The sequence below is a fragment of the Artemia franciscana genome, unplaced genomic scaffold (genome assembly GCF_032884065.1).
Source record: "Artemia franciscana unplaced genomic scaffold, ASM3288406v1 PGA_scaffold_52, whole genome shotgun sequence".
Lineage (NCBI taxonomy): Eukaryota > Metazoa > Arthropoda > Branchiopoda > Anostraca > Artemiidae > Artemia > Artemia franciscana.
In genome coordinates, this window is record NW_027062693.1 from 1,137,437 (window position 1) to 1,150,587 (window position 13,151).

The 13,151-nt window shown below is 37.9% G+C and overlaps 1 protein-coding gene across 1 annotated transcript in view; it reads left to right on the forward strand.

The window, feature by feature from the left end:
- Positions 1 to 10,934: 10,934 nt before the first annotated feature.
- Positions 10,935 to 13,151, forward strand: part of LOC136041967 (methyl farnesoate epoxidase-like) — a 40,308-nt gene continuing 38,091 nt past the window's right edge. Inside the window, exon 1 of the mRNA XM_065726785.1 lies at positions 10,935 to 11,082. Coding sequence (XP_065582857.1) covers positions 11,025 to 11,082 — 58 coding nt within the window. The 5' untranslated portion in view covers positions 10,935 to 11,024. The remainder of the gene's footprint in view (positions 11,083 to 13,151) is intronic.

A 13,151-nucleotide genomic window follows, 5' to 3' on the forward strand; every position in this document is an offset into this window, starting at 1 on the left:
GATCATTTCGTTCTATTTGACAAGGCAATTTTAATTTGCAGAATAAATGGTTCACCACAATCTTTCAGGTTGGCAATATAAGTAAGAAAAAAAAACCTGAATCAAGACCTCACATACATAGAGATACTGATCATATTCCTATAATTTCAGTTTACGATAATTTAGTACAAAGAGAAGGTATTATAACCTCAACTTAATTTTTGTATGTGTATAATTGCATTATAACATCGTATTATTATGTGTATTATAACTGAATGCAATTATGACTTAATACGTAATGAAGAAGTAATATTCTTCTTCATTTTAAAGGAAGATCCTTTGACCTTATCAGCCAAAATCAGGCTATTAAACAAATTATGTTAATTGCTAGGTACAGAATTCTTGCCCAAAATTTTAATTAGGAATATTCCAGTATTCGTACAATTTTCTTTATATCTTACCGTTTTGCTCTTTTTATTTTCTGCATTTGTCAATATATGACCAGAACTTTTCCTTTGATTAAGAAACATTTTGAATAAAATACATCTTGTTAATGCCCTATATTTTCTTTCCATGACCAAAAACGCATTACTATTTTTTAATTAAATACATTTTGCAAATATAATTGGTTGGCTATCAAAAAACTTTCACTTGACAACATTTTAGCATTTTTTGGACAAATATTGCTGTTTAATGCTGCAAAACGGCAGTAAAGGCTATTCTGCTGTGTCATAATACCTTTAATCACTTCAAAAGGCCATTAGAATTTTCAAGTACAGTACAGTGAGCCCTCCCGTGATATTCTAGGACCAGTGCTTCGATACAATCACTCTTGAAAAAAAAGAACGAAAAAAACACGCATCTGGGACCAAGGTTCTCGGAAAAAATACGAGCTTTCATATTTTGTTGAAAGGAATTGAATCCTACGCAATAGGGTTCTTTGTAGGGGTTGGTTTTCCCTTTTTTCCGTTTTTTTTTTATTAAATCGGACAAATTTCGTCAGCCTTCTCAGTTTTGATGGACAACTTTAAAAATAATAAATTTTGCATATTCCGAATCAGTAGCTCCAATTGAGAGCAGATCCAAGCCCTGCACCCCAAGATTCTTTGCCCCCCCCACATGGATTTTGAAAATATTTTTTTTCAATGTATTTTCATTAAAACGAACTTTTTTCTTTTTATTTAAAAAGCGACAAAAGCAGGGGGGCGGGGGAATTGGCACCATTGTTCCGAATCACGATAAACACATTCTTTTTATGTATACTTTTTCGAAAATATATTCTAGAGTTTCACTTCCTATTAACTTGAGTTGCTCCTTATTTACAATCTGTTACCGTGAACTCTTTGACACGACGTATTAGACATCCCGCTGAGAATGAAACGGTCAAAATTATATTTTGCTGTATAAAGCAATTTGCTGCGCTGTTCCGTTTTGGTAACAAATTTATTTAGCACTCTACAGCCTTAGATTCCATTTTTGTATTCCCGTTTTTACCCATAACCTCTTTGCTTATCGTTACATTAAACATACAAATTTTCCGAAAAAGAAGTTTAAACTCTTTTGGTCAAATAAGTTGAACCTTTAGCGACACGTTGAAGGAGGTGTTGAAAAGGGATTGAGAGGTAACAAGCCCCCCTGTCTTTGCCGCTCAGATGCCCCTCTCAACACTGATGAAAATTTAAAAAAGCTATTTTATTCAAAATGGTCATAAGGTCTAACAGTTACGTCTCCTGGAATGCCACAGCCCTCGGGGCAAGAAATGTATGTTATGTAATTTGTCTATTTCTTACATGTAGGATATATCATTGGGAAAGGGAGAATGTTTGATCCTGGGCGTGTCCAAAAATGCTAATGATATTAAGGTGAAATTTTGGGGAATGCTGAGCAATCCCCGAAAAATCTCCAAATGCTGAGACACGACCTGCATTGTTCTACAATGTGACTACTTACATCTGTTTTGACGTATACTTGTGATTACTTTCAGGGAATGTTGAGGGGGATGTTTAACAAAATCAAAACGCACTATGTGCATGTTGATTGTCAAAAGCGCCAAGATTGTCAAGCTCAAACTTTCAGAGTATGTTCAAAAGGGTGCACCTGGGCGTTCCTATACTGACCTCAGGAACGGCTACGGGTATTAAGTCGAAGCTTTCATGGAATGCTAAGAGGATGTTAAACAAAACCAAAAGATACAATATGCATCCAGGTTGTCGAAACAGTACGTCTGAAATACCTTATAAATAGTGAACGGTATTGAGTTGAAACTTTCAGAGAATGCCAATATTTAAATTAATGAATGTGCATCCCAGTTGTCAAAAGAGCCTAGGTACGATATATCAGAATCGGCTAACATTATTTAGCTTAATCTTTCAAGGTATATTGCCCTAAATCAAAGGATACATCAATCTAAATAAAATGGTGCGTGCAATAGGTGATATACTTCAGGAGCAGTCAAGGGTACTAAGTTGAAACTTTCAGTGAATATTGGGTTCAATGTTGCATTCGCTTAGAAGACAATTTATGAATCCTGGTTGTCAGAAAGGCGTATCTGCAATATCTCAGAAACGGATAATGAAATTTGGTTGGAACTTTCAAGGCACATCGAGGGGGATGCTGGATAAAGCAGAAGACGCTAGTTAGAACTAATAAATTAGAATTGAATGCTTTAATGCTTTAGTCAAAGATGTGAAATCTTCAGAATGTTCACTATATTGACCAATAACAAACTTCAAAGTTCAAAAATGAACAGAAATTGTCTTTGAAAAACTGTCCAAAAAAGGGGTTTTTCAAAGAAAAGTAAGGAGCTGTTTAAAACTCAAGATCATTAGAACTTTAACAAAAAAAAATCAAACAGTTCGTAGTAACGAACTGTAGTAAGGAACGACCCGGCTCAATAGTTACCAAAACTCTAAAAAACGAAATTTTGATACCAATAGTTACATCAAAAGAATCGCATTTTAATGCTGATTTAAAATATATAAGTTTCATCAAGTTTAGTCTTACCCATCAAAAGTTACGAGCCTGAGAATATTTGCCCTGTTTTAGAAAACAGGGGGAAACACCACCTAATAACATAGAATCTTAACAAAAATCACACCATCAGATTCACGTATCAGAGAACCCTAATGTACAAGTTCCAAGCTCCTATCTACAAAAATGTAGAATTTTGTATTTTTTACCAGAAGACAAATCACGGATGCGTGTTTATTTGTTTGGTTGCTTTTTTTTTGTTTTTTTTTCCTTTTTCCTAGGGGTGATCGTATCGACCCAATGGTCCTTGAATTTTGCGAGAGGGCTCATTTGAACGGAAATGAAAAGTTCTTGTGCTCTTTTTAAGTGACCACAAAAATTGGAGGGCACCTAGGCCCCCTCCCACGCTCATTTTTTCCCAAAGTCGTCGGATCAAAATTCTGAGATAGCCATTTTATTCAGCATAGTCAAAAAACCTTATAACTATGTCTTTGGGGACGAGTTACTCCCCCACAGTCCCCGTGGGAAGGGCTGCAAGCTACAGACTTTGATCAGTGTTTGCATATAGTAATGGTTATTGGGAAGTAAACAGACGTTTTCAGAGGGATTTTTTGGTTAGGAGGAGGGGTTGAGAAGAGGGGTTATATGGGGGAAACTTTCCGTGGAGGGATTTTTCATGGGGGAAGAAGATTTTCATGAAGGGGGCACAGCATTTTCTAACATTATTTAAAAAGCCAATGAAAAAATAAATATGAAAAAGTTTTTTTTCAACTGAAAGTAAGGAGTAGCATTAAAACTTAAAACGAACAGAAAATATAACGCATATAAGGGGTTCACCTCCTCCTAATACCTCACTTTTTACGCTAATGTATTTTTAGTAATTCAACTATTTATTCTACGGCCTTTGTGATTCAGGGGACAAAACGTAAGCTTTACTGTAAAGAGCGAGGTATTGACCGAGTGGGTAAATCCCCTCATATACGTAATAAAAACATACGAATATAGAAGTTTGTTACGTAAGCTAATTCGTAAGTTACGTGTATCTTTTACTAATGAAAACGCTCGTAAAAAACTAAAAGTTCTAGTTGCCTTTTTAAGTACCCAAAAAATTGGAGGGCAACTGGGCCTCCTCCCCTTTCCGTTTTTCTCATAATCATTCGATCAAAACTATGGGAATGCCATTTAGCCAAATAAATAAATATTTAAATTTCGCTTTAATTATTCATCTGCGGAGAGCCGGAATCAAAACATGGATTAACTAAAAAAAACATTCAGAAATTAAATAAAAAAAAGTTTTTTTTAACTGAAAGTAAGGAGCGACATTAAAACTTAAATCGAACAGAAATTACCCCGTATATGAAAGGGGCTGTTCCCTCTTCAAGGCTCTGCTCTTTACGCTAGTTTATACTGTTTATAAGTTTATACTGTTTTAAAAAGTAGAGTTGAGAGAAAGAGTCTAACTTTAGCGCAAAGAGGAGGGCGTTGAAGAGGGAACAGCCCCTTTCATATACGGGGTAATTTCTGTTCGTTTTAAGTTTTAATGTCGCTCATTACTTTCAGTTAAAAAAACTTTTTTTTATTATTTAATAACAATTACAGAATAAATGAAACCCAAAACAAACAGATGATCTTATCGAATATAAAGAAAAGATATAAGCTACTGACATAGATGAATAAATAAATCTCAAACCGAGTAAAAAATTAAACCTCTAACCGTAACCGTAACCGTAACCTCTAACCGCAGAAGTTCTAAGGCTAATCTTGTCATGTAAGTGACCAAAAAGATTGGAGGGTAACTAGCCCCTTCCCAGGCCCCTTTTCCCCCAAATACATCTAATTAAATTTGTGGGTTCCGTTTGATTAAGCATAGATGAAGGTACAATAACTAGGCCCACGCCCTTTAGGAATGAAAGACCCCAAATAGTCCGTGGAGAAACGGCTGTAACCTGTGGAATTTTCCGATTGTTCATACATAGTACTTGTTATTAGGCAACATACATATTTTTTTTTTGGGGGGGGGGAGCAATTGTCTGCTGTAGGAATTTCACACGGCGAGAATTTTCCGTGGTAAAATGTTTCTGGAAAGAATTTCCAGGAAAAATTTTACACGGGGAGAGAGTAGGGGATTTCCTGGTATTATTTGATAAATGTGCAGAAAAACAAGTTTTTATAACAGAAAGTAAGGAGCTACATTAAATCATGAAACAAACAGAAACTATTCTGGTATATGAGGGTGGCTGCCCCTTCCTCGACCCTCTCTCTTTACGCTAAAATTTGACTTTAGTCACGTTCTGTTAAGGACTCGAAACACAGTGATCGTTCGATTGAAAAGAAAAGTATCGTTAAAGAATTACAAAATTTTGGCAAGGGTTGAAGGAAGCCCCCCCCCCAGTATACAGAATGATTGATATTTTTGTGGTTTTAATATTACTCATTACTTTCAGACTGAAATTTCCTTTCATTTGAAAAGAACTTGTTCTTCTCCTTATTTAACCAGGATTGAATCTGGTCGAATCTAAACCTGAAGTACTAGTACCGCTTATTTGTAGTAACTGAGATTACTACCATTGGAAAGGGCCATTTGTTTTACCACAGGACGAGAATTTTGCCTCGTGGAGAGATTAAACTGTAATTGGGCAAAAACTCTAAGATAGCAAAGATTGCGTACATGACAAATCTATTGAATTCTGACAAAAATCTTTCATCTTAACTTTATGTTTTCAATCTCATTTTCATTGGTCCTTGTTTTTGGAAATTTAAACCCTGTTACACACATGGAATTTTTTAGTCACATCTAGGTTTTTTTCTTAATTAATTAAAACAACGCCTTTCCCCACGCCCTGGTGTGTGTGTGTGTGTGTGTGTGTGTGTGTGTGTGTGTGTGTGTGTGTGTGTGTGTGTGTGTGTGTGTGTGTGTGTGTGTGTGTGTGTGTGTGTGTGTGTGTGTGTGTGTGTGTGTGTGTGTGTGTGTGTGTGTGTGTGTGTGTGTGTGTGTCGACCCCGGAGTTTTAATGTCAAATGTTTGAACTCTTGTTAAAAATCGCTATCTGAAAATTTTATCGGATGCGTAGGCTATGGGGAAACAAGGGCGTGAGGGAGGGGGAGGCTAGTTGGCCCTCGGATCTCTTTTAACTATTAGAAAGTGAATTAGAATTTTCAGTTTCCAATCAAATGCCCTCTCTGAGGTTTATAAGAGCATCCTTTACATAAGAACCATACGTGACCCCAGGGCATAAATTACAACGCCTGGCCCCTGACCCTGAGGAGTTGTGTCGACACCAGACTTTTTGTTATCTGACCTTTTAACTATTTTGAAGAAAATGGTCGTCTCAAAGTATTATCTGATGTATTTTAGGGACATAGAGCGTAAGGGGAGGCTAGATGCCATACCATCACTTTTGACTCGTAAAAAGTGAGCTAGAACCATCAATAATCAAATGTGTCCCTTCTGAAGTTTATAAAGGCAAAACTTCCATAAGAAGCATGTATGCCCCCGGGTATAACTTACAATGCCAGTCCCCGGGTCCTAGGGGGTTGTGTCAACACAGTAATTTTTGTTATCTGGCCTTTGAACTGTTTTAAAAAAAAATGCAATCTTAAATTATTAATCTGGTGTGTTTGGGGAAGAAGAGCGTGGGGGAGGGCAGGTGCCCTCGATCACTTTTGAATCTTGAAAGGGGAACCAGAACTTTAGATTTTTAAACAATTGAGCCCTCTCTGAAGTTTATGCATGCATCATTCCATAAGAATCATATATGCCCTAGGGCATAACTTACAACGCCTGTCCGCGAGCCCTGGGGGGGAGTGTGTCGACCCAGGAGTTTTAATATTCGATGTTTGAACTATTTTCAACAAACTGGCTATCTCGAAATTGCTATCGGATAGGTTTGGAGAAAACAGGGCGTTGTGGTGGGGGCGGGGGGCTAATTGCCCTTTGATCTCTTTTACTCATAAAAAGTAAACTAAGAATTTCAATTTCTAATTAAATGCCCTCTCTGATGTTTATACGAGCATCCTTTCTGTTATAACCACATACGTCCCCAGGGGTTAACTTACAACGCCTGTCCCCGAGCGCTGGGAGGTTGTGTCGACACCGGAGTTTTAATATATGATGCCTGACCTATTTCTAACAAAATGGTTATCTCAAAAATTTTATCGGTTGGGTTTTGGCAAAAAAGAGCGTGGAGGGGGGGCTAGTTAGCCTCAGATCTGTTTTGACTCTGCAAAAGTGAACTAGAACTTAATTTCCGATCAAACGAACCGTTTCTGAAGTTTCTACGAGCATGCCTTCTATAAGAACAACATTTGCCCCCAAGGCGTAACTTGAAACGCCTTCCCCCAGTCCCGGGACGGAGGTGGGTTGTGTTGATACTGGAGTTTTTGTTATCTGACCTTTGAACTATTTTTGATAAAAATGTCTCTCAAAACTTTTATCTGATGCATTTGGGGAAAAAAGGGTGTTTGGGGGCTGAATGCCCTCCTACCACTTTTGACTCTTAAAAAGTGAACTAGAACTTTCAGTTTCGAATCAACTGAGCCCTCTCTGTAGTTTATAAAAGCATCCTTTCCATAACAACATCTGCCCCCGGGCTCTGAGGGGTTGTGTTTACACCGGAGTTGTTTTCTTTTATCCGACCTTTGAACTATTTATAAAAAATGGCTATCTTAAAATTTTATCTGATGGTTTTGTTGAAAAAAGGGCGTGGGACAGGAGGCTAGTTGCCCTTGGATTTCATTTGACTCTAAAAAGTGAACTAGAAGTTTCAATTTCCAATCAAATTAGCCCTCTCTGAAGTTTACACGAGAATCTCTTCCATAAGAACCATATATAAACGCGTAACTTAAAACGACTGCCCTGGGCCCTGGGTACTATTTTTGAGCTGGTCCATGGGACCTTTGAACTATGTTTAACAAAATGGCTAGATTTGTCTGATGCATTTTGGAAAAAAGGCGTGGTGAGGTTAGCTGCCCTCTGACCACGTTTGACTCTTAAAAAGTGAACTAAAACTTGCAGTTTCCAATCAATCGAGCCCCCCTCCGAAGTTTATACCAGCAGCCCTTCCATATGAATCTTGTATGCCCCCAGGGAAGAGCTTACAACGCCTGCCCCTGGGCCCTGAGGGTAATGTCGACACCAGAGTTTTTGTTATGTGACCTTAAAACTATTTTTGACAAAATGTCTATCTCAAAATTTTTATCTGGTACATTTTGGAAAAAGAATGTAGGGGTGGGGGGCTAGTTGCCCTCTGATCTCTTTTGTCAAGGGGTCAAAACGGTTGTTTTGACCCCTTAGTTTCTGTTATACAATCTTTGAACGATTTTTAACATAATGACTTCCTCAAAATTTTATCGGATGTATTTGGGGGGAAAAGGACATGGGGGGCTCGTTGCGCTCCGATCAATTTTTACTCTGAAAAAGGGTACTAGAACTCTCGATTTCCAATCGAATGAGTCCCCTTTGAAGATTATATCATGACCCTTCCATATGAAGTGCCTCTGGGAAAAATAAATAAATAAATAATAAAACATTGAAGACATATGACTCTGAAAAAGTGAACTAGAACTTTTAATTTCCAATCAAATGATCCCTCTCTGAAATGTTTATGAGCATCCCTTCCATAAGAACCATATTTGCCCCCAGAGCATTGCTTACAACGTCCCTCTCCTGGCCCTGGGGGGTTGTTTTGACCCCTTAGTTTCTGTTATACAATCTTTGAATGATTTTTAACAAAATGACTTCCTCAAAATTTTATCGGATGTATTTGGGAGGAAAAGGACATGGGAGGCTCGTTGCGCTCCGATCAGTTTTTACTCTGAAAAAAGGCACTAGAACTCTCGATTTCTAATCGAATGAACCCCCTTTGAAGATTATATCATGACCCCTTCCATATGAAGTGCCTCTGGGAAAAATAAATAAATAAATAAATAATAAAACATTGAAGACGTATGGCTTTTATTATAGGCAAACTATAGCGTTGCCTCTGATTTAAGAAATAGATTTACAGAACCTTAAAACGTTATAAATTGGATTGAGCAAAGATGTGAGACTCTAAACGGTCTTACACCTTCTTTTGCCTCATTTGAGCACAAGATCTATTTTGCAAGATTTCACTTTTATAATACATAGATTGTTAAAGGTCGCCAAAGGTTAATGTCCTCTGGAGGGAGGAGGAGTTGACGAAGGGTCTTCAAAATATCTTCTCAGGAGATCATTAAAGCCCAAAAAATAGGTAAAGGCGGTATTGGACTTTGTAGTCTCTATCGGTTGTTCTGATCTCCGTTTCATGACCTTTCAGCTAGGAAATACTTTATAGGTTTGAGGGCTCGCCATCCAGTACTTTCGCACATATTTCTTGTATGTCTTCCCCGGGTTTTTCCAGGTACCCATTTAGAGCTGGCTCGACTCTGGCTGAGCTTACAGAGTCACGCCACTGACTCCTATTCGATACCTCAACTGACTAGCGACACCAGGACTCGAACCCCTGTCCTCACGGTGAAAAAATCTCAAGTCTAGCGTGCCAAACACTCGGCTAGACTATATTCATGCTCCAGATTTATTCCTGAGAGTTTCTTTCTCCTAGCTCAACTACTTTCCAAGATAGAAAACAGCCCCTAAACTAAAATTCTACCTCTACTTCTTTCCTACCGTTGATTTTTCTTTTAGTTTTATTCATTTTGGTCTTCATCCCATATTCTCTTCGGTGTAAACTCACTCTGTAAGAAATGTACTCCTTCGTTATCACATCGTTTTACAAAATCCATAGCATAACTAATGCACAAACCAATTTAATTCATTCCAGTCCGAAACTGGGAAACAAGTTTACAGGGTTATGAATAAGTTATCAGGCTTTGTTGCCTGAATCTGATTCACAGAGGGGATCGGTTTAAACCTGTCACCATGGGAATTTTGGTTACCACGGTAAGTGACAGTGAATTGGTATCAAATTCCATTTTTTAGAGATTTGGTTAATATTGGGCCGGGTCGCTCCTTACTACAGTTCGTTACTGCGAACTGTTTGATAAAACAGTAAATACAAACATTTACCTTGCTCAGTGAGAATGGTGAGCTGATGTGTACTATTTTTAGTGGGTGGAAACCATTGTAAATAACTCTAGGGGTAGATCTAGAGCAACATCTTGGAGGAGGCCCAATGTGATAAGGGTGCCAATGAGCAAAATCTGGGGGGAGGGGGTAAAAAAGAACAAAGAGAGGTAAAACTCAATGAAAAGACAACAATATGACAACGGTGCCAACCTTTGACCAAATTCACAAAAGACTAAAAAACAGGGAAAGAGGGCGCCAGAAAAAATCTTTGAGGGCAGTTTCCCCCTGGATCCGCCAGTGAACAACTTGAAGCCAAATGCTAGAAAATTATGAAAGTAGGACAGACTGCACTAAACTAGTTAAATAGCCTTCCGAATGACAGGTATACATAAAGAAAGGAAAGGCTAAGTATGCTCTTTCCTAAGGTCCATAGAAAAGTTTTTCGTCTTCTGCCCCAAACACAACATTCTAGGTCACCCTGTCCTCCCTCTGAAAAAAAAAACTTTTTTGGAATTTTCAGTTCGATATCCAAGCCGCGAGACAAGTCAGCTACGAGGTTAATTATAAAAATAAAATAACGGCAGAAAAATAAACCTGGTTTATTTTCCAGGATATATCCATAGGATACTCTTACTACTGCTACTAATAACCCACTGCGGCACCAAGTTACCTGAAGGCAACATATTTGTACACGCTCCTCCTTTTCATCCACCAGTCATTTCATCCTCTCTCTCCCTTTTGGGAACGACCGGTTTTTGGGTTGGTACCAGACGTATGGCCAAAAAAACAACATTTTGAATCGTTCATCTGTGAAACGTGGCCAAGCCGTCTTGGCCTTATCTTCGTTACGCCCCTTGAGACCCACAGGGTTAGAAATGGGCAGTGGGTTGGAAAATAAACAAATGAAATACAAGGCGCGTTGAGACATTTACTGATTTCAGGGGTATTATTCAGTTCCGGACATCTTTGGAAGGAGCAAAGACGCTTTACCTTGCGTCATCTAAGAGACTTCGGTTTTGGCAAACAAGGAATGGAAGAAATGCTAAAAGAAGAGATTGAATACTTTATTGCCAAATATTCATCTAGTGGTAAGTAAGCAGATTCGTTAAAGTTAAATATGTAGTTTAAGTCTGTATGCATTAAAGACAACGAATTATCTTTTTTCACATTTTGAAGCAGGCTCTTGTGTTCTTTTTGATCATAACAAAAGATCATACCGGAGCAATTGCTAGTTTCCGTCATTTTGTGCCTTAGTTTCCTTTGCCTCAAATAAGACCCTAATAGTATCAAATAAATAATATGAGACAGCTAATCGTTTTAGAACCACTGGAAAGTTTCAGAAACAATATTGCCTTTTCCCTACACCTTCGTCCCTAAATAAATGTGAGGCTATACAAAATAAGTGGTTATTATTGTATAGTTGCACATCTAACTATTACAATGGGGGAGAGTTTAACAACTTCATGAAGAGGGGAGGGAATTGCACTTTCAAAAGATGTATTTTTATGCCAAAAATTGCGGACTTCCCCTTTGAAGTCCTTTGGTAAGGGACGAAAATCTCTTCCTAATTTAACTTTATTTGAAGAATTATAGGCGAATTATGTTCAGTATGGATGCTGAAGGTTGAAGACTCCTGAGACTCCTGATTGAAGACTATATTGTAGAAAGGGTAGATTTTAAGGGGTAACGGTAATTTTCAAAAATCGAAGCATGGTGGCAAAAAATAAATGAACTGAAAGTGTAAATAGCATGGATACGGGGGCCATTGTTCTATTTCTACCAAGGACAACGCTGAACATGAATTAAAGCAGAAGAGAAATCACCAGCCTTGACTAACAACCCCTGTGTTTAAGTCAGGTTTTGCTATAATTGGATAACTATTTTAAGAAGATAACGGAAAAACTTAACTTTTGAATCGGATGCAAAACTAGTGTTGTCCTTGTAAAGAGCGTCTTCAGTGTATTAAATTGAGTTATTGTATACATTGTAACAATTATTGTAACACAAAGTTTGTTATTTATTTATTTTTTCCTCTGACCGCTATGATCACCTCATGTATGGAAGAGGTGGTCAAAGCAACTGAGGGTGGGGTGTGAATCGATTGAATACTGAAAGAACAAGCTCCATTTTAAGGTTTGAAAGTGATTAGAAGGCAGCCAGCCTTTTCTCGTGACCTTTTTACTACCTTCCCCCGTTCCCTCTCCTCCCTGGTATCGGATCAATATTCTGAGATAACTGTTTTGCTGAAAAATGTCGAAGAATCAAATAAGTTAGCCTCCGGAGTCGACATCACCCCCGCGGCTTCAGGATCCATGACCCTAAATTATGTAAAATATCCATGCTTCACAGTTGGCATATGCGTAGGAACGTTTTTTTTTCTGGGAGGACAACGATAATAAAAAATAAGAGGGGACAGTAATAAAAAATATTAGATAATTTGAATTAGAATTGACCAGAAATTCAACAAAATATAGGATTTCGGATAGGTAATCAGAACCAAAAAGTTTTAGTTGAACAGTTGGCCAAGTTTAGTTTTCTTTGTCCGATCAGCTAGGAACTGATTGGGATCGTTCATTAGGCTACGATTTACAAAAGTTTTCCAAGGGCATAATCCGAAAACAGCAGACGTACCTGAGTAAGAAAAAAGACACTATCTGCGTACGAGTTTCTAAAATATATTACGAGTAGTACTCGTATTTGTGATACCTTGGGAATGGGCTGGGAATCGATTCGAAACTTTCAGGGTGGGTTAGGAGACTAAGCAGGCTCCAAACTTTAATTTAGGAGAGACGGCAAACGTAAATTGAAAAACACTTTGTGTATCCAACACACTGAAATAGAATATCTGTAATCTCGGGAACTACAAGGGGGACGGAGTTGAAATTTGCTGAGATAGTAGCCCTAAATGGAGTTCATGTTAATCTACTATGAAGTCAAAGTTTCATTTGGTTGTGTTTTTATTTGGTATTTTACGGGAAACCTGGAGAGTAAATCGACCAATGGAACTGCGTGAAAGCAAAATCTTCCAGTTTCATTGGATAATTCACTTTCTAGTGTTCTCGTAAAACGCCAAATGGAAACGCAGTTTAACAAGAAATATGAACCTAGTAACTGCTTTGTTGAAAGACAATCAAGAGTTATTTAAGTTATTTTTATA